The sequence below is a fragment of the Carassius carassius genome, chromosome 34 (genome assembly GCF_963082965.1).
Source record: "Carassius carassius chromosome 34, fCarCar2.1, whole genome shotgun sequence".
In the NCBI taxonomy this organism is placed as follows: Eukaryota; Metazoa; Chordata; class Actinopteri; order Cypriniformes; family Cyprinidae; genus Carassius; species Carassius carassius.
Genome location: NC_081788.1, coordinates 3630377 through 3650812, shown reverse-complemented (window position 1 = coordinate 3650812; position 20436 = coordinate 3630377). Strand labels below are relative to the sequence as shown.

The following is a 20436-nucleotide window of genomic DNA, read 5'->3' as shown; positions in this document are numbered from 1 at the left end:
TTTGCTACATTCACTGTTGTACTCGAAACATAGCATGCTACAAGAACAGCAAAAACTGAAAACCCCAAAGCATCTGTTCTTCCTTATTTGCCAAACGTAAGTAGCAGCTGGTCAAGCTAACAATAAACAGACCATTGTCATTCACTGGTGTGGACACAAATATAGTTACCATTGTAGATATAGTTATCATTATCGCTCGGTGTGAACATGCCCTACAAACAAATGTAACATAAACAAATTGTCAATTGTTTTATTTATGCTTTTTTTCTGTGGAATGAAATGTAAGAATTTTAGACATTTATCTTGATATATTTGGCATGTTGGATTTTGTTTCGTTTTTTTTCAGCTTATAGCAGTTAATTCTGGTATTGCATCCGTTGGTAAGTTTACTTGTGATAGTGGCTTAGAAATAGATTTTTAAATGAGGTGTATTAGGGGCCATTTACATATTGCATCTTTTTGCTCGCTCAAGTTCATTATTTCAAATGCACTCATAATGGAAGCAATGCTGTGCAATGCGCTCATTTCTTTCGCAACGCATCGAGATAAAAACAGTTCTACTTTTCAGAATGCCGCAAGCTCAACACGGGTTATGTGTCAAGAACCAACCAATCAGGTTCATCCTTTCCCGTAACAACATTGAAAGCTCAGCCAAGATGAAGAAACAGCTGATCATAGCTATACAGTGATCGCCATTTTTAAATAAATTTAGTAGCAGACCTACTGCAAGCGATTTTTAGTGCTGCAAATCAATTTATCCTTTGCTGAAACTTTAAGCATCTTCATGAAGAGCGCTGGTCATGATTGGTTAGCAACGGCAGGCGCCTGAACTCTTTGGGAAAAAGCAGAAAGCATCTAGCGTTTTCCATGCAATTTTAGGCGCAACGTAAACGGCCCCTTAGAATGAAGCACCATTTTTCTTTAAGTATTTTGCATAGATCTTACTGTGACTGAGCCGAGTTTGTTTCAAAAGGTTTTTTTTTTGTTTTTTGTTTTTTTTGACCTAGTCATAATGTTTAATCAAAATGACTTCTCTTTGGTGATGTATGCCCGACATCTCCAATCATTTAGTCTTATTAAATAAACCATTCACTCATTTTTGAGTGAACACCCCCGTTAAAATTCAATCATTGGATAGAAGCAAGTCTTCATTATATATTTTTCCCCAGTAATTGTTACACTCAGAGGTACATCACAAATATATCTGTCTCTACCTCTGCTTCATTGTGACTTCTAGCTAAGGAGCTCACAATGTTTGTAATACAGCTATAGATTAGTGTTGTCAAAAGTACCGACCGCAGTACAATTTGGTACTGACATTTTAAAAACATCCATTTCCCACTAAGATTTGAGCATGTTAAGCAGATTCTTAAAACCGCGCTGATTGGCCATTGTTTTCACGTGCTCAACAGATACGTCTGTGATTGGCTTCAATGCTCATCGCTTACTGCTCTTCAACGAGTGCTAACACGACCATTCGGTACTAAAATGTTAAATATGGCTCCGTCAGCGGATCCCTAGTATTTCTGCACACAGACGGATCTGAAGCCAGTCTGAAGCGTGGTTTAAGAATCTGCTTAACATGTTCAAATCTTAGTGGGAAATGGATGTTTTTAAGATTTTAGTACCGAATTGTATCTTGGTCGGTACTTTTGTACAGAGTATCATGCCAGCCTTTAAACGTTTTAGGCTAGATCTTTTGAGAAGTCATAGCAGGCTTGTGAACTATTATGTATAATCTTTTGGTAAGCTTTGCGTCCACGGTTGGTGAAGTTCCTTTGCTCAAGTGCCAGTAGTTTTTCCACAAACAAGTGTCATCTGGGAATTTTCCTAAAGGTCCACTCCCGTCACTCCTAAACCAAAAGGCAATGCCAACCAGTACACTGTTGGCACAGGCCATCCACAGAAGATTGACACTGGCATAAGCTGGCACCACAAAGCCCACCAAGGCACATGCCAAACACATCAACAGGTAGGGCATCCAGTTCGATGCAAAACCTAGAGTCAGACTGACAAATAGAGGAGGGGAATTTTCTTCAACTTCAGAATTTCCACATCCCCCAACCTGACTGTACATGAAGTTTTGATCTTTCTCTGCCAGTTTATTCGCTCTTCTGATCCAACCAATCATCTTCTTAAAATAAAGCAGTAATATAAGAACCACTGCAATAAATACCTGCATACTAAATTGAAACGCTACACTAGATCCATGAACACGACACACCAGGACTCTGACGTTGTCTTTGTAAATCTCCATAGGTTGTGTGTCTGTGTAGTTGTAGGTGTAACTGCACGCTAATGTCCACATAAGCACTACCACAATGCAGTAACTTACAGCCCTGCGCTTAGAGCTTAAGTTACCTTCTTGGTATGGGTAACTGCCATAGTCAAATGCCCCAGCAATGAGTATGGGTAGAGGAAGCAGGGCGTAGACAGCCGATCCGTGAGCCAGGATGAAGCACATCGAGGTGGAGGTGGGTAGGTTTTCTTTGAAGAGCCACACGCTGGTGACAGCACTGACCAGCAGCATGTCTGCCACGTACATAGAGACACTGCAGATCCCCAGGAGTGACTTGAGAATGCTGTGCCTCCAGAAAGTCAGAACAATTGTGTTCAGAGTTACTTTGGAGCACAGAATGAGCAGGTACTGCAGGGTCTCATCATGGGGAATGTTCTCGTGTATTCCCGGGGTCCAGATGATGGCCATCATGGCCGCTGATGATGCATGCTGGTTCAACATTTGATCTGTTTACTCTGAAAACACAAAAACCGATTGGTCAGAGCTGATAAAATATAACTCCCACTGTCAGTGACACTAAACAAATGTTTTGAGTGTAAAATTCATCATATGGACCAATATAAAATTACTGTATAGACAGCATGATTGCTAAAGGGATAGTTCAGGCAAAAATTACCCCATGATTTACTACTGTAGGTGTATATGATTTTTTTTTCTTTCATTCAGTGCATTCTTGAACAAATCTCTTGTGTGTGATTCAAAGACAAATACGTTTTAAAGGGGTCATATGACGCTTTTTTTAAAGATCATTATTTTATGTATTTGGTGTAACAGAATATGTTGACATGCTTTAATGTTCAAAAAACACATTATTTTCCAAATGGAATACATTATTGTAGGTCCTCTATGCCCTGCCTTTCAAACACGTTGTTTTCTACAAAGTCCGTCCTTCTGACAAGTGAAGTCTACTCTGATGCAATGTGATTGGCCAAACAAGCACTCATCAGATATATAACGCCCCTTTCCTTAATCGCGAGCTTCATCTTTCAAAATAAATGTAAAGATTTATTTCAAATAAATGTAAATGTTCAAAATAAATGTAATAATGTCCTTCGTTTTACCACCAGGAACAGAGTTGTGTGACAGACACAGTGATGAAGCTCGTATGTGTTTGCAGTACACAAGCCACGGACGGTTAAGACAGCTGACTCCACTGTTTGACAGTCAGTCTCTCTCTCTCTCTCTCTCTCTCTCTCTCCCTCTCTCTCTCTCTCACGCACACACACACACACTTGCGACACGCAAAACTCCACATTTGAACATACAATAGCAAATACTTTAATAATGAAACATACTTTGAGCAGCTGATTCAGAAGTGTCAGATTGTTGTAGCAAAGTCAGAATTACCACCTCCTCCTAGGAGGCAAGGCAGATATATCAGCCAATACTTGGCATTTTTCCAATATCGGCCGATATGTTTTTTTGCTTGGCTGATGTGTTCGAGGCGGGACTTTTATTTTGATGGTGCTGAGAGTGCCAGCACCTGAGCGCACACAGTGCTCACTCTCTCTCTCTTGTTTACTGTCATTGTTAACAGTTCTGTCTAATACAGTTTGAAATCTGTCTAATAATCAGATAGAATGGTTAAACAAAGGAATTAATGTATACAGAAAGTATCATAACGATTGCTTTTATATTAGGCCTATTAGTAATGGAAAGGCAAACATTAAAATACTTTCTGGTTTGCCGTCAGCATTAAGCTAATATGCATTTATATAATTTAAACAAATCTTTGAATGACTAATGAACATTTAATTTCACAAACCTTGCAAACTCATTCAAATCCAGCTGTGAAATCTTGTGAAATGTGCATTTTCATCCAGCATGATTACGTTCTCTGTGTGAATTGAATGCTTTAAACTTTAAGTATTAAAAGTATTCTTAAAGATTCCTAAATGCATCTACTTTCGGAAGGCCAAATAACACGCTTTTGCTTTCGCCTAGACGCACACAGCGTCTAACTGACATGATTGCTTCAACACTAACTGCAGTTACTGATACCACGATTTCTTTTTTTGCGTAAAAATTTGGGCGGCATTACACAAATAATTCCACATTGTTGTTTGAATGAGCCATTTTAGGAGAGCGTGGCAGAGTCTTAACTTTTATAAATAATATCTCTCTGGATTTGAGACTTTAGTCTTTGCAACTTTATATATCTTGTTTATGCAACAAGAGCTTGTAACACTCTGAAGAGAAAGTAAAAGTTGAAATCGCATCATATGACCCTTTTAACAGCCCCTTTTCACCTCCTTCTGTCATAACAATGTAATCAACAAATCTTCATTTGAAATGTCAAATTTATATATTGTAATCTCTAGCTTTCTCTAACTGTCATAAGCATGTTCATTTCAGCGGATGATGTAGGCCTTGCGTAAGCTCTGGAGAGAAGTGACAAACGCGGAAGTGCAGAGGAGAGAGCAGAACAATACACTGGTCACAATTCACGAAGTTCACAATGAGGATTTGTAAAGAAAAATGTCGGAGGATTTTGATATAAGCCCAGAGGAGACTGGTTTTCATTTGCCGTAAACAAAACTTGGTTTTCATGAGACATATTAGCATATCCTCACCGGAGCTTATGCTATATCATCGGCTGAAACATGAACTCTGTGAACACCTGTACCAATGTATATGGTTTATAAAGTTTTAAATATTAATATTTCTCTTACACAAATGAACTGATTAGCTCCAGAAGGCTTTTATTAACTCGCAGGAGCTGTTCTGGAATGCTGCTTATGATGGATGGATGCACTTTTTTGGCCTTCAAAATCTCGACCACTTATGAAGCTTGGAAGAGTCAACACTTTTTTAATTTCACTTTTTAATTAAAGATGAAAGTCATATACACCTAGGATGGATTAAAGGGGAGTTAATCATGGGGTTATTTAAATTTTTGGGTGAACTATAAGTATAACTATAAACTATATGAACCTTTAAGTGCATCTGGATTTTTTTTGGGAACAGTACATTCTTGTAGTGAGTAGGGCTGTGCAAAACATCGAATGCGATTTTCATGCGCATCTCATCATTAAAGACGCTCCTGTAATTAGAAGTATATCTCCAGCACGTGCGTTCAGATCAGGGTTGCCAGGTTTTCACAACAAATCCTGCCCAGTTGCTTCTCAAAACTAGTCCAAAACTAGCCCAATCGTGTTTCCAGGAGGTTCCCCGATAAAAATTGCTTCCCACTTGTCAGTGGAGGTTGGTTAAAGGACTCATTCAATTGTATTGCATTTCCTTGCTGAATAAAACTTGAAAAAAAGATGGTTGACTGATTTTAGCTGGTCATTCAGCCCGGTCTTTGCTGGCCAAAGCTGGTCTGAAGGCTGGTTTTAGAGGGGATTTGACCACTTCCTTAGCTGGTCAGGCTGAGAGACCAGCTGGAACATCCAGCTAAAACCAGTTTGACCAAGCTGGGAGACCAGCTTAAACCAGTAAGTTTAGGATGGTTTTAGCATATTTTATTTTTAGCAGGATCGAATAATCGTTATTAATAACAGTGATTTATAATTTCAATCACAATCGTGATTATCAGTATGATAAATGAAGACTGAAAGAGTTGTCGAGGTTTAATGGGGGTGACGTTGAACAACTACAACCGTTGCAAAGTATGTTAATAGCCTACATTTAGCTTTTTATTGCTTGTGGTGGTTGTATTAATGTTTCAAAATACAAGTCATGTTCATCAAGATTATCATGACAAACAAAACGTAAAGGAATCATAAACTTTTGTGGGTCACATATCTTATTATTTATAGCTTTCTGCTGTAATCCAAAAATCCTTTGTTTTTTGTTGTAGGGAATAATATTTCCAATACGTTTAATGCTCTGCTTCTTATTAAAGATTTATCAGCCAAGATAACAAAACCCCAGTATGCCTGGGGTTACATGGGAAGCGGTGAAGGCACATTTGAGAGGAGAGATAATACCCCGTTCCCACATTTAACACAAGTGAAGAACTAGCCAATTGTAATCAGATGCTACACTGACCCTGATAGCATTACCTAATCTACACAAATGATGATCAAATACTCAAACGGAATGGAAAATGTTTAGTACCAAACATTATGTATGAGCAAGCATGGTGAACTGGCTGAGGGAGGTTTGGCTCATCAATGCAGACAAAAGATGGCAGATCATAAAAGATAAGTGATTCCCAGATCAGTCATTGCTTTTATGAGCTCTATTCAAAATTGTACAATTCTGAAACACAAAGATAGCTTCAGGCCAAAGTTATGTTATATTAATACACACTATTTTATTCTATTACTATCCCCGTCTAGGTCGGAGTAAATATATTGGTTGTGGTTTGTACTCACCTGTTCTGTGATGTTGTTGTTGTTGTTATTACCATTATTATTGTTTTGTGTAAAATAGCATAACATCTTCCAGCTGATTAGTTTTATTGTTGTCTTGTTCTAACACTTCATAAAAGCATCCATTAATACCATTTACAAATGGTGTTATTTATTATTTATGTACAGGTCATTTATTTATTATCACTCACTACTCTAAATCTATTCTGTAAAAAATCGAACTACCTTTCTAATCTTTTTGTATTTTATTTTCATTTATTATGCAATTGTATGTATGTGTGTGTTTGTGTGTGTGTATATATATATATATATATATATATATATATATATATATATATATATATATATATATATATATAATATATGACCTGTAACATTAGCTTGCTCTATTCTATCTGTTTTCTTTTTATTTATTATATTATTTAAAAGCCCATGCTAGGTGTACTGTGTTAACCTAACTGAGACTTGTTATAGCACTTGTATTTCATTGCTTTTTTTGTTGTTTTTGATTGCTTCTACTGTCATCATTTGTAAGTCGCTTTGGATAAAAGCGTCTGCTAAATGAATAAATGTAAATGTATTGTAAATGTCATTTGTCGTGATGCATTCCAACCGTTACAAAATGTCAGTGAAATTTGATTCATATGCTTGTAAGTAACAAACTGCTGTTACTTTTAAGTTATTTATGTTAAGTAGGGTTGGGAATTGTAAACCTGTTTTTCTGTTTTTTGAAAAGAACCGGAACTGAGTTTCGTTTCTGAAAGCGGTCCTGGTGTGACGTAATCAATCGCTGTGATCTGATCAGCCTTGCACCGGTGTTTCCGGTAAAGGGAGTCACCAACCAAATAACAACATAGAACAAAACATCAAAGTGGGCACACAAATTTCTCTATCTCTGGAGCGGAGGTGTGCCTACTTTGATGTTTGGTTCTCAATTTTGCTTGCTAGAGCATCTACAATGTGCTTTTTTTTGGCCTAATTGATGTGCACTTTTGGACTGTTTTTTGACAAACCAAATAACAGAAATACCTTAAAATGTAGGGAAATGAACAAGTGTCTTAGCCCTTGCTTGAAAGCAAAATGTTATTGATAGCATAAAAAACATCAAATTTAAAGCATATGCTGATTGATGGACAAGCATTACTCAACATTACTTACTACCTTCCAGAAATACTACAGTCAATGAAGGTAAAATAGTAAAAAAATCATAATAGTTCATTTAAATGGAACCATAATTGGAACCGGGAAATTTCTAACTATACCCAACCCTACTTATGAAGATCTGTATACTGTTATACATGTTGAATTTTGACATTGCCAAACTTTAAATAAAGTTGACAGTAAGTAATAAACAGTACTGAGCGTGGAGTAGTTGAGTATTGTACATTTTTCCTTACCACTATTTTTTTAATAGTTGTTTAATGATTTTAACAGAACCTGAAAATTTCTAACAATTCCCAACCCTAATGTTAAATCTGTTTTCCATTGTCGTTTTATGGCATTGTTTAATTAATGCCACTGCAGCTCAAACAACAAATGCAGAGATAAATGTTTTTGTAAATTCACATTACTGTAAAACAAGTACTCCTACTCAAATGTTAAACTAGCACCCTGCCGATGAGTGATATGAACCCGTGCAAACCTGACACGCCGGATTTTATGGTCTGCCACTTTAGTTGAATTTATTGCTAGTCACAAATGTAGAACAAATTAGGAAACTCCAAGGCACTCTCTTTAAGAAAAAGCCTTTATATTATGGCTTGGTCATCATAAACCTTTAAAAACTCAGATGCGTTTCGGCATACAAGCCTTTGTCAGGGAGTCTGTAGTTGAACTGAGGTACTGCTTTTTAAGAAAATCATAAAGACATTGCTTGATGCAGTATTTTTCTCTCTAAGCTTTCCAAATCCACCTATCCCTAGAAAGATGTTCACATGACAGCAATATAATAATATAATAAAATGCAGTGACATACCAGATGAAAGTGTAGATGTTGTGATCCTGATACACAGTCATGAGTTCCATGAGTGTCAAGCGTATTTGTAGCCGAGTCGTGACATTCTTGAAACCACACCTCTTCACCTGTAAATACTTTGTTTTCCTAGACAATGATTGATGTGACCCTAGCTCTTTTTAAAACCATTATTGCAAGTTGTGTTGCCTTTTTTGCTGCACTCATGTCTGCTTTTGCTATATACATGAGGATTAACATTATTGTTTATTATAAGTGGTTGTTTTTGGTTTGTTTTTCGTATTTCTCTGAATTCTCTGAATTCCCGTTATTTAGATGATTGCTTGTAGGAGTGTGTGATGCAACTAGTGACAAAACTCGTAAGACAACTTGGTGTCTTTGTGTTCCTGTTCAGACTCCCTTCAGCAAGAGGTGGGGACTAGAGACATATATTGTATTGCAACAGTTTTTGGGATGTTTGGAGAAGTATATCGTCATGCTGCTTTAGTACTAATCCTGAAGCATACAGATCACTATGACCACTTTGTGAGGCAGAGTAACACCTTCAGTGCGAGCTCATTTCCAAGAATTCAGTGGTTGTGTACAGTTACATGAAGATAGTGTGTGTGTGTGTGTGTGTGCGCGCGCAGCTGTGTCTAGCCAGCTCAGTACTGAGAAATTAAATTATTTTACTGATGAAGTAGGGCAATGCTTACACTTCTGTGTATGAGGTCGGTATATGTATTTGTGTGTGTTTTTTTCGTCATATTGTTTGTCATTTAAAGAGCAGGTCATATGGGTTTTCGAAAAAATATCTCTTTTGCAGTTTGTAACATAGCTATCCTTCAATGTAAACAGTCTGAAAAGTTGTTCATAAAAAAGGGCGAACTAAATAAAGATAGTGTCTCTTAAAAGAAAGAGTCGACTCTAATCTGCCTTAACGAGTCGTCATATTTTCAAATCTTCAGGTTGAGAATCGGTATCATCCTCGGACTTGGGATCGAATTGATAAGGTAATATCGATGACATTTTTGTAACCTTATAGCATCCGGAGCAATATATTTATGATAGAAATGGGCGTTTAGTTTCCGACACGCAATGTACATGGAAAGACCAATCACAACTTGGCCAGCTGACCAATCAGAGCAGAGTAGGTTGATGGAAGGGAGGGGTTTACAGACCTTAAGCTCAGAACTGCTTCAAACTAATCATTTCGAAATCATTGAAAAATTATTCTAATATTAAATGTATGTTCTGATAGAATTACAATGTTTTCTGACCTTAGATGTATTTAAACCTGTTAGGGGGCTCCAACACAATATTAGGACACTTTAAAATACATATGACCTGCTCTTTAAAAATGAATGCATAAATAAAAATAAAATTAATTGGATGGTGAACGATACACCCCATGTGATCCTGTAACGTTTTTTTTTTCCACACATAATTATTTACATATGTTCAGTGAATCAAACATATTGCTGTATTTATACAAATGTTTATGTTCTTAACCTTTTGGGATAATACAATTAGGAGCTGTTAATATGGCTATATTCTGTGACGCTACAGTATAATCATAATGAGAAATTTTAAATCGAGAAGAACAAGTGTTAGGAAACAAAGCCTTTCAAACAATATAAAATGACCTAATAGGCCGAACCCAGCATTTGTTTTTTTTGTTTTTTTAAAACACCAATAACACTTTTTCCAGAGCAAGTCTAACACTGTGATTTTTATTTTTGCATGCATTGCACTGTGATGTTCTCTGAACGGGTGTTTGATATTAATATTTTGTAAATAAAGTGGTAAATGTTTTCTTTCAAACACAGCACTCATGTAGCCCATTTTTTCAGAACCGATCCGAGATTTCTGAGTATCTGCCGATACTGATCCAATCCGATACCAGCACAGTTTTTTTTTTTTTTTGTAGTATTATTCAATGTAGGATTTCTATACTTCTCTGTATTGACCGGATCATCATTCTTTTGTGTTAATCACAATCTACTACATATACACAACTTTATTTTAATGAAAAATAACAAATTAAAAAATATATAATCATAAACGATTACGAAAATATTATTATAAACTAGGTTGGTAGATAATTCAGCAGCAAAAGATACTCTAGATTCTAGAAAAATCACGGGAGCACAATAATTTGATCAAATCTATTGAAATATTTCATTTACAAATAAAAGTGAAAGTCTAAAATCTGTTAAAATGTTACACATTGCTCTTTGTATTATTGTAAAATACATTATTGGAAAAACAAGTTTAAACATTTATATAGAAATCTAAAAGTCGTTTCTTTTAAATCTATAGCACAATAATAAACGCAGCAAGATATAGATAGGACAGAACAAGAAAGACTATTAATAATCTTTGATTTCGCAGAAAATAAATAATAATATATATATATTGATTCATATAATACTATTCATAATATATATTGATTCATATAATAATAATACTGAAGGCGCCAATATAGAGCGCCACAGCGCGCTTATGCGCATCCTTTGCGCAGAATGATGAGCTTGAAACAACACGGAGTCACAGTGCGCAGGCTGCACAGCCCTCCGGGTCCACATAGAAAGCTGCTCTGCTCGTGTTCATCTTCAGTTCTCTCGTCACTGCAGTTCAGTCAGTGTACTGTTTGAGTAAATGAATTTCTCCGTGGTATTGGTTTATTTCAACTCAGAGGGAGATTTGGCCACGTTAAAAAGTAAATAAATTGTGGATTAATGCTTACTGGAGGCGCGAACCGGTTCAATCGATTCAGTCCTGTTTGGTGAGCTGGTTCAACCGGTCCGCGAAGGAGAACCGGTCAAATCAAACGATTCTTTCGCGAGCCCGACATCAGTAGTTCAAAGGCAAGAGATATTTATACGTAGTGTATTAAATCTGTGCCTTAGTTTAATGAGCATTTTCTTTGAACAGTGATAAACCTCAGTTACCGTGTGCTCTTAAAGAGATTCATGGTTTTGACTGTAGGAACCGAACGACACGCAGTCTGAACACTGAATGGAGATGACAGAGAGCCGCAGCGGAGAGAGAGGAGTTTATGTGAACTTGATTTTAATGACTTCACTATTATTCTCTACCTCACACTGAACTATGGAACTGCTTCAGAATACTTTAAATATAGTGCACAAAAACGTTTTGGTGCTTTATAATGTGTTTGTGCCTTTCGTAGAGCTCAACAATAGCACAGAATAGTCTCGTCTGACCGATACCCGAACTACAGGAAATGCCAGGATCGGAGCCGATACCGATCCCGAGTCAGATCGATGCATCCCTAGTCACCATAGTTGGCCGCACTTCCAAACATTCCTTTTTCCATTAATAATTCGTAATAATCCAGTGAGATGTGTGTGTGTGTGCACAAGGAGTCTGAAACAGCCAGTGCTGCACACAGACACCTGATCCCACAATCATCGAGTCTGTCTGAGATTACATGGAAAAACCGAAACCGACTAAATCCAGAAGAACTGTGGCAACATCTTCAAGATGCTTCAAGAAACATACCTGCAATTACATGGATTAAAACTATTTGGTTTTTGGTGAAAATACTAATGGCCTAAGACTTGCACAGTGCATATAATTAACTGTACCATACGTAGACATATATTTTTACTTTAACTTTACATAATGGTTTGTCTATCTATGATATATTCATATTTAGTATCTTTAATTTCTTTCAAACAAAAGTGAAAAAATAAAATATATATTTGTATACATCCTCGATACTAGGGGTGTGACGAGACACGAGACGAAGATTTTTTTTAACTTTTTTAAAAATAAATCCTCAATGACAAAATATATAGGGAAAAATTTTTATTCAGCTGAAAAACGCAAAATTAATATGTAATAATGTATTATTAATGTAATAATAATTAATAATGGCCTAAGACTTGCACAGTGCATATTATTAACTGTACCATACATAGACACATTTTTTATTTTTACTTGAACTTTACGTAATGGTTTGTCTATCTATGATATATTTAATATCTTTAATTTCTTTCAAACAAAAGTGAAAATAATAAAATATGTATTTGTATACATCCTCGATACTAGGGGTTTGACGAGACACGAGACTGGGTTCACAAGAACGAGACGAGATTTTTAAAAAAAAATAAATCCTCAATGACAAAATATATAGGGAAAAATTTTATTCAGCTGAAAAACGCAAAATTAAAAAAAATCTAGGTGCATTTTAAAATCAACTTGTACTTCATGAAATTAAACATCTATTTTAATAATCTTTATGCAGTAAAAAAAACATGTAAACACTGCAGAAGGTTTTGCCACAATCTCAACTGACAGGCAAGTTATTGGACAAAAATTGCCCGGGGAGCAGTTGGGGGTTCGGTGCCTTGCTCAAGGGCACTCAGTCGTGGTATTGCCAGCTCGAGACTCGAACCCACAACCTGAGGAGTCAAACTCTCTAACCATTAGGCCACGACTTCAACACTTATAATGTTGGGTTGTTTTTTTAACCCAACCGTTGGGTTACACATATTGGGTCACTGTGTTGGCTTATCTTACAATTTGTTGGGTCTTTTTTTTTCACCGTTGGGTTTAGTTATAACCCAATGACTCAGCGGACATCAGCGGCAGCCTGCATGATTATGAAAGGTAAGTAACTGTTAATATAATTTTATGATGTATATAACTGTTATAACATTAAGTAATGTATACTGAAATGTTAATTAAACCCTAAAACTATTTAGTCAGCTTTTGTTTTCTTCCCCAGAGAATCAGATAGATTGGAAATGAATATGCTAACTTATTCCCATTTGCTCGTTAGCATTAATAAGTTAAAACATTTGCTGAAATACTAGCAAACTGTTTAAAGAAGTATTACTTAACGTTAATAAACGTGTCTGGTGAAATGTGAAAGGTAGCTGAAATCATTAAGCCGCTCAGACCAGTGAATGAAGCTGAGACTGAGCTCACACATCATTCATGCGACAGACACCAGATTCAGTGAGCAGCGTTTGAATTCGCTCAATTTTCTGTTATAAAAGTTCAAACCCAGATGAAAGAGCGCAGTCATAAGTCAAGTCACCTTTATTTATAAAGTGCTTTAAACAAAAAGGAGTCAATAATGCAAAATGATAGTTAAAGGCAGTTCATCATTGGATTCAGTGATGTCATCTCTGTTCAGTTAAATAGTGTCTGTGCATTTATTTGCAATCAAGTCAACGATATCGCTGTAGATGAAGTGTCCCCAACTAAGCAAGCCAGAGGCGACAGCGACAAGGAACCGAAACTCCATCGGTGACAGAATGGAGAAAAAAACTTTGGGAGAAACCAGACTCAGTTGGGGGGCAGTTCTCCTCTGACCAGACGATACCAGTAGTCATAAGGCAATCCTACGGTGGCCGAGAGAGCTCAACGCCCTGCAAATAGAATAAAAACACCCGCAAATGCTCACAACACAACCCAATAAAGCACTACAAAATACACTTCAAATAAAATTATTTTTCTGCTTATGTTGTGAGCATTTGCGGTGCGGTGTGTTGTCAAATTGATTGTTTTCTTGATTTGCAGGTGTTTTTTCTAATTGCAGTGGGTTTCTTTTTACGGTTGTGTTGTGAGCATTTTTCAGCACACATGTTGCCAAATTGATGAAGTTGTTTAAATAATTTGGAGGTGCTTTCTTTATTTGCAGTGCGTTTCTTTTTTTGATTGTGTTTTGAGCATTTGCAGTGCGTGTTGTCAAATTGATTTAGATGTTTTCTTGATTTGCTGGTGCTTTTTCTATTTGCATGTGTTTTCTGAAGTGGCAGCGCTTTGAGCTCTCGTTATATTTTAAATTATATTTTAAATTGTTATTTTAAGGTTTAGAAAAATGCATGCAGTTGTTTTAATATAGCCATGCATGTTGTATTAAATCCATTACAGGAATAATGGAATAGCCTGTAATTAGACTTTTGTTTGTTAATGGTAATGAACTGCCTCATCTGGTGTAGTCTGGTTTCTCCCAATAATTTTTTCTCCCTCTACCACCAAAAATGAGTTATTTGCCACAGTTGAGTGTAACTTGCTCAAATGATCAAAGCATAAAAGGGTCTGTTCAACCAAAAATGACATTTCTGTCATTAAGTAACCCTTATGTTATCCCAAACCTATAAAATAGTCAACAAGACTACAGTGGTTTAAACTTAATGTTATGAAGCAACAGAAAGAATACTGTGTTTATCATATATGCCAACTAAAGTTTACTTATTCTTTCAAGGTTGGTACTAATGGTGCACTACCTCAACAAGACAACCGCGGATCCACATGTCTTGGTGCTTGGAGACAAAGAAAATTCCTCCCAAGTTGTCATCATTTTCAATGGAGAGGCAGTTGAAAAGGAAACCTTACTTCAAGCAGTGAATGAATGCTTCGAAATGTTCTACATCTATGACATAAACTACCCAAAGACCTCTGCTTTCATCTGGGAGTTCTTGCATCATGCAGTCTATAATATTCCTGGAGGCGTTCCTTTTACACATTGCTGCCTCCTAAAAAAACTTTGTATTCAGTGTTACTGATCATCAGTAGATCATCAACACATTTGGGTTAGTTCACCCAAAAATTACTCACCCTCATGTCATTCCAAACCCGTAAGACCGTTCATTTCAGGAACAAAATATATTTTTTATGCATTCTGACAGTTATCTGACCCTCCATAGACAGCAAGGGTACTACCACGATCAACGACCAGAAACGTAGCAAGGAGATCGATAAGATAATAAATCAAATGGATCCACGTAGTGCAGCACAGAACATCATGAGCGGTTTGTGTTTAGTGATACTCTCCAATATGGCGCTAGGGAGGAGAAGAATTGTTGAATAAAGTTTTTTTTGTTTTTATTTAAAAAAAAGATTTTGCACACAGTTTTTTTTCCCTAGCTTAATATTACGGTTGAACCCCTGATGACACATGAATTATTTGACCGATCTCCTTGCAATGTTTCTGGACGTTGATCGTGTAAGGACCCGTGCTGTCTATGGGAGGGTCGGAGAGCTGTCAGATTCCATCAGAAATACCTTAATTTGTGTTCTGAAGATGAGCGGTCTTAATGGGTTTGGAACGACATGAGGGTGAGTAATTAATGGCTGAATCTTCATTTTTGGGTGAGCAATGCAGATTAGATTAGATTCAACTTTGTTGTCACTGCACATGTAAGGTACAGGGCAACGAAATGCTGTTATCATCTAACCAGAAGTGCAATAAGTAATAAGTACAGAATATACAAGTTCTACAATATATTACAAATGTACAATGAATATACAAACAAGGCAGTAATATGGACATAATTAACAGATTTTAAATACTATCAGCATGATATACAGTTCAGATCAGGATCGGCAGGTTTTCAAAACAAAACCTGCCCAGTTACTAATCAAAACTAGCCCAATCGCGTTTCATTACGGTTGATAAAATACACATTTTTTTGGCGGGGTTCCCTTGGTAAAATTTGCATTTTAGGGTCTAAACATCACGTTATTTGTATTGGGGTCGCTTCGACCCGCGGACATGAAAATCAACCGCAGACTTGGCAACACTGGTTGGCCTCTACTACACAGAGCCGTAGTTCACTGATGATCTACACAAAATCGATCAATCAGCTTGTGTTCTTCTTTTTTCAGGAAGTGGGCAGAATGAAGATCGAGCTTTTTGCTGACATCGTTCCGAAGACTGCAGAAAATTTTCGGTAAGAAGATTGCACGGTCCTTTCATGCATAAACCCAGAATAAGCTCAGGTGGAATAGCGGCAGGCATAACACAAATGATCCATAAAACAAGTTAAAAATAATAATAATAATCTGTACAGGTAACAGAAATGTATTACCCGTAGCTCCTGGTGATACAATGAGGTCTTATGAATCGAAACTATCAGTCTGTGCAAGAAACTGAACCTTATTGACACCATTATTAAATGTAAAGTCGGAGTCAACTGGTTTAAATAACTGTTTATGTATTCGCACAATAGTCCGAAAGTGAGTTTTGATTGAATAACTTGTAGATCTGTGCTGCTCGAGCTGCAAACTGTTTCAGATGATTCAGTCTGGTCGGGTGAGTTGGTTCCTCTAGTTCACTAAAAAGAACTGATTCAAAAGAATGATTCGTTTGTGAACCGGACATCACTCCGGACCGTTTGCCCGAGGCTCTGGGTTACAGGTAATAATGCTGTGAATAATGTTCAGTTTCTTACACAGACTGTTTCGATTCATATCATCTCAATATATCATCAGGTGCCACAGGCATTCATTTTATCTTGCATGTATATTTTTTACGCTCAGCGTGACTGTAGTCGCTAAACTGCAATTCATGAATCATTGTGGCTTCAGCTAAAAGTAATCTTTACGGTTCTACTGAAGAAAAAAGGTCATCTACATCTTGGATGGCCTGAGGGTGAGTAAATTAACAGCAGTTGTTTATTTTTAGAAGTACTGTCCCTTTAATAGATGGCTTCAGCCACATGCATATGTGAACTTATAGTGCCACATTTACATTTGGGTTATTGTGACTAATGCTTTTGAGGATATAGAAGTGATTCTATAGGAAATGTGCTGGATAAGCTTACAGATTAAACACTGCTTGTATTTCATGAAAGCATGTTATGTGCACAGCTCTCTCTTCCTGGTCCTGCTTGAATATGCATATACCTTGGTCATGTGGTGCTTTTATTATGTAGGAAGGATGGTGTTCCTGTTGGCTATAAAGGCTGCACATTTCATCGGTGAGACACTTTAGTCATTATTGTTCCCTCACTGTTATATTGTATATCAATATTTAGTGCTGTATGGCTTGATCAATATATAATTAGACAAAGAAGTTTATTCAAATATATAATTCTAAGTTATAAAACGTTTGGCTTTTATGTTTCTGTCCTGTGTTAGAACTGTGTTTGTGTGTTGATGCATGATATCTATCTTTTAAACAAGAATGTGCCCTTATATTTGCAGTCATCCGTTTACCTATTAGTTTGATTAAATTGCAGTATTACAAATAGGTCATATGTATATCTAACCGAAAAACCAGACAGAGACATTATATAAATCCACTGTAGTTTCTCAATAAGACATTTAAACACTCACTCAGCACTTGATGGGTGTGGAGTAGACAAGTGCTTTCCATTCCTGTTCCTGAAAAACTGCACATTTTGGATGCCGGTCTTACTTGCCAAACCTTTCTGTGGTCTTGGTGTCTCTGCTAATGAAGCTGAATCAGGTGCAGTGCTGGCAGTCCTCCATCTGGAGCACACCAACACACAAACAGCACAAAGTCCAGACGTGCAGAGAGCTCCCCCCAGAGATAGTGCCTCACCAGTCACCAGCAAAGATCAATTAACTTTGGGTCCGATCCTGAGAAGCTGGAGAGAAAGGGTTAACTATCACATCATCAACTAAAACAACAACAAGAGTGAAGAGAAGTCTACAGTAAAGCACTTATACTGAAAGTGAATGGATTCAAATAATCACTAAGAAGACAAATTATAACTGCTTTAGAAGTTATAATAGTTTTAGTACAGGGTAATCAGTATAAAGTTATTAGCTTCAAATTAAAAAATGTTTAATGCTCCAAAATGTACTTCGTGTGAATGCTTCAGGAACTCTTTTTGCTTTCGGAAACAGGTGATGATTATGATTTTGTTTTAGTTTTTTTGGTTATCAACATTATTCCACAAATGCTGTGACTTTTATATTAAACTCTGAGTATCCCACCATTAACAAGTTATACAAGCTGTTGTTTCATTTCAGTTTTAAAATGAAATTGTTTTAGAAAATATAATTGTTTACGAATAAGACCAATATATATAACAGTGTTCGTTAAGGTCGTGATAATAGTGGAGTGTACAGGGCAAACTCCAGACTGAGTTTTGGAGAAGTTCTACTGTATACGGGTGCATTAATCATTACGCTTACTAAATCCAGATCGCCATCACTTTTGCCAAATTCATTTTATTTTTAAACTCCCCTTGTGTCTTTTCCTGATCTTCTGACAGCATCATCATGCAAATCTTCCATTTTTAACATTTAAAGTGAATTTATTTATTTTAGAATTTGGTAAATCATTTGTCATCAGTAAACTATAATATTAATTTCTTTGTATGTAAGAACTATTGACCACCCTGCTATATAAATATCTGTATTAGAAAAAAATAAAATATTGAAAAACCCATATAATTGCTAGCACATGGAAAGCTTACAAATATGGTAAAGAGTTATTAGTTTGAAAGTACATAAAGTGTAGAGTGGAGACCCAGTTTTTAATTAAATGGTACATTGGAACTTTGGTGTAAATGATACAAAATAAAAATAAAGATTGTGTGTCTGTCTCCAGTGTGTGTGTGTGTGTGTGTGTCTGCCTCTAGTGGTCAGAGGGCCCTACTGTATACACACACACACACACATATGAGCTAGCCTACATGTCTAAGGGATTATTGAGTGATTCAGGTTTTCTGACTCTCGTCCATCAGGGTGATGGCACTGCTATCTGCAGTATCTACGGGGGAACGTTTGCAGATGAGAACTTCAGAATGAAGCACTCCGGCCCGGGACTCTTGTCAATGGTAAACACTCTGTAGCAGTGGAAAACCCTTTTATGACAGCATATCAGTGATGTTAGCTCAATAGTCCCTTTAAGTACTGTTGTCATTACAATGCTAACCCTAAACTTATATGATGCATCAAGTGGGGAATATTTTTGATTCATACTTCACTCCAAAATCGAACAGGAAAGAAAGAAACCAATTTTAAGGGCCATTCATTTTTTGTATTAACTAACTTTATTGATTGATTTTATTGATTTGCAGATAAGGCAGTGTTGTCTTCAAAAATTCTCAACTGTGTTACTAACCCAAACCATGTGACCAGCATCATGAAAGTCATTATCTTCGGCGGTGGACATTTTGAACACATTACTCATCAGAGACGAATGGATGCATTGATCTAGGATAAATGCACTCCGTCTAGCCATCAGATTGTTTATTCTCTGTTGTTTCCAATCAAAAATGTCAAATCATCTTATTCCCCGGCAGGCAAACAGTGGACCTGGAACAAATGGCTGTCAGTTTTTTATTACCTGCACAAAGTGTGACTGGTTGGATGGGAAGCACGTGGTGTTTGGTAGGTCAGATAAATCCTGTATTGATGCAGTAATGAGGGAACTCCTGTCGTTAACTGTCGGGCATCTTTCTTACAGGAAAAGTGGTGGATGGTTTGCTTGTCATGAGAAAAATTGAGGTAAGCCAATATCTTTCAAGATTTTCAATATCTTTCTACATTTCAAAATATTCTCAAGTATCAGTTCTTTCAGAGCAATTTATTATTGATCACTTGGGTGGCAAGTTGGAGATCTGTCATGCTTAAATCATATGTCACCATCTCTGTAAGAGTCTGAGAGAATTCCTCACGATGAGATGACATTCTTAAATTTTTTAGTATTTGATTGGTTTCTTTGCGAGGTCAACTACGAAAACATCAAGAAAACCCAAATATTGAAGAAGCAACCCAGACTCTATAAATCAGTGCAAAAATCTTCTATGCTTTCATTATTTTATAATGCCTTTCATTTCTAGATAACTGTTGTAAACAATGTAGATATATATAGACACACACATATTATTTATATATATATAGTACAGACCAAAAGTTTGGAAACATTACTATTTTTAATGTTTTTGAAAGAAGTTTCTTCTGCTCATCAAGCCTGCATTTATTTGATCAAAAATACAGAAAAAACAGTAATATTGTGAAATATTATTACAACTTAAAATAATAGTTTTCTATTTGAATATACTTTTTAAAAATAATTTATTCCTGTGATGCAAAGCTGAATTTTCAGCATCATTCCTCCAGCCTTC

General features: G+C 36.4%; 1 protein-coding gene and 1 pseudogene across 1 annotated transcript; one reads left to right on the top strand and one right to left on the bottom strand.

Moving 5' to 3' along the window:
- Positions 1-19996, top strand: part of LOC132114720 (peptidyl-prolyl cis-trans isomerase H-like) — a 32106-nt pseudogene extending 12110 nt beyond the window's left edge.
- LOC132115070 (probable G-protein coupled receptor 160) lies at positions 1663-8677 on the bottom strand. The gene is made up of 2 exons (XM_059523472.1): positions 8594-8677; positions 1663-2754 (listed from the first exon to the last, which is right to left on the bottom strand). Exon 2 carries the CDS (start codon positions 2738-2740, stop codon positions 1691-1693), a length of 1050 nt encoding a protein of 349 aa, XP_059379455.1. The 5' UTR covers positions 2741-2754; positions 8594-8677; the 3' UTR covers positions 1663-1690.
- Positions 19997-20436: the final 440 nt, after the last annotated feature.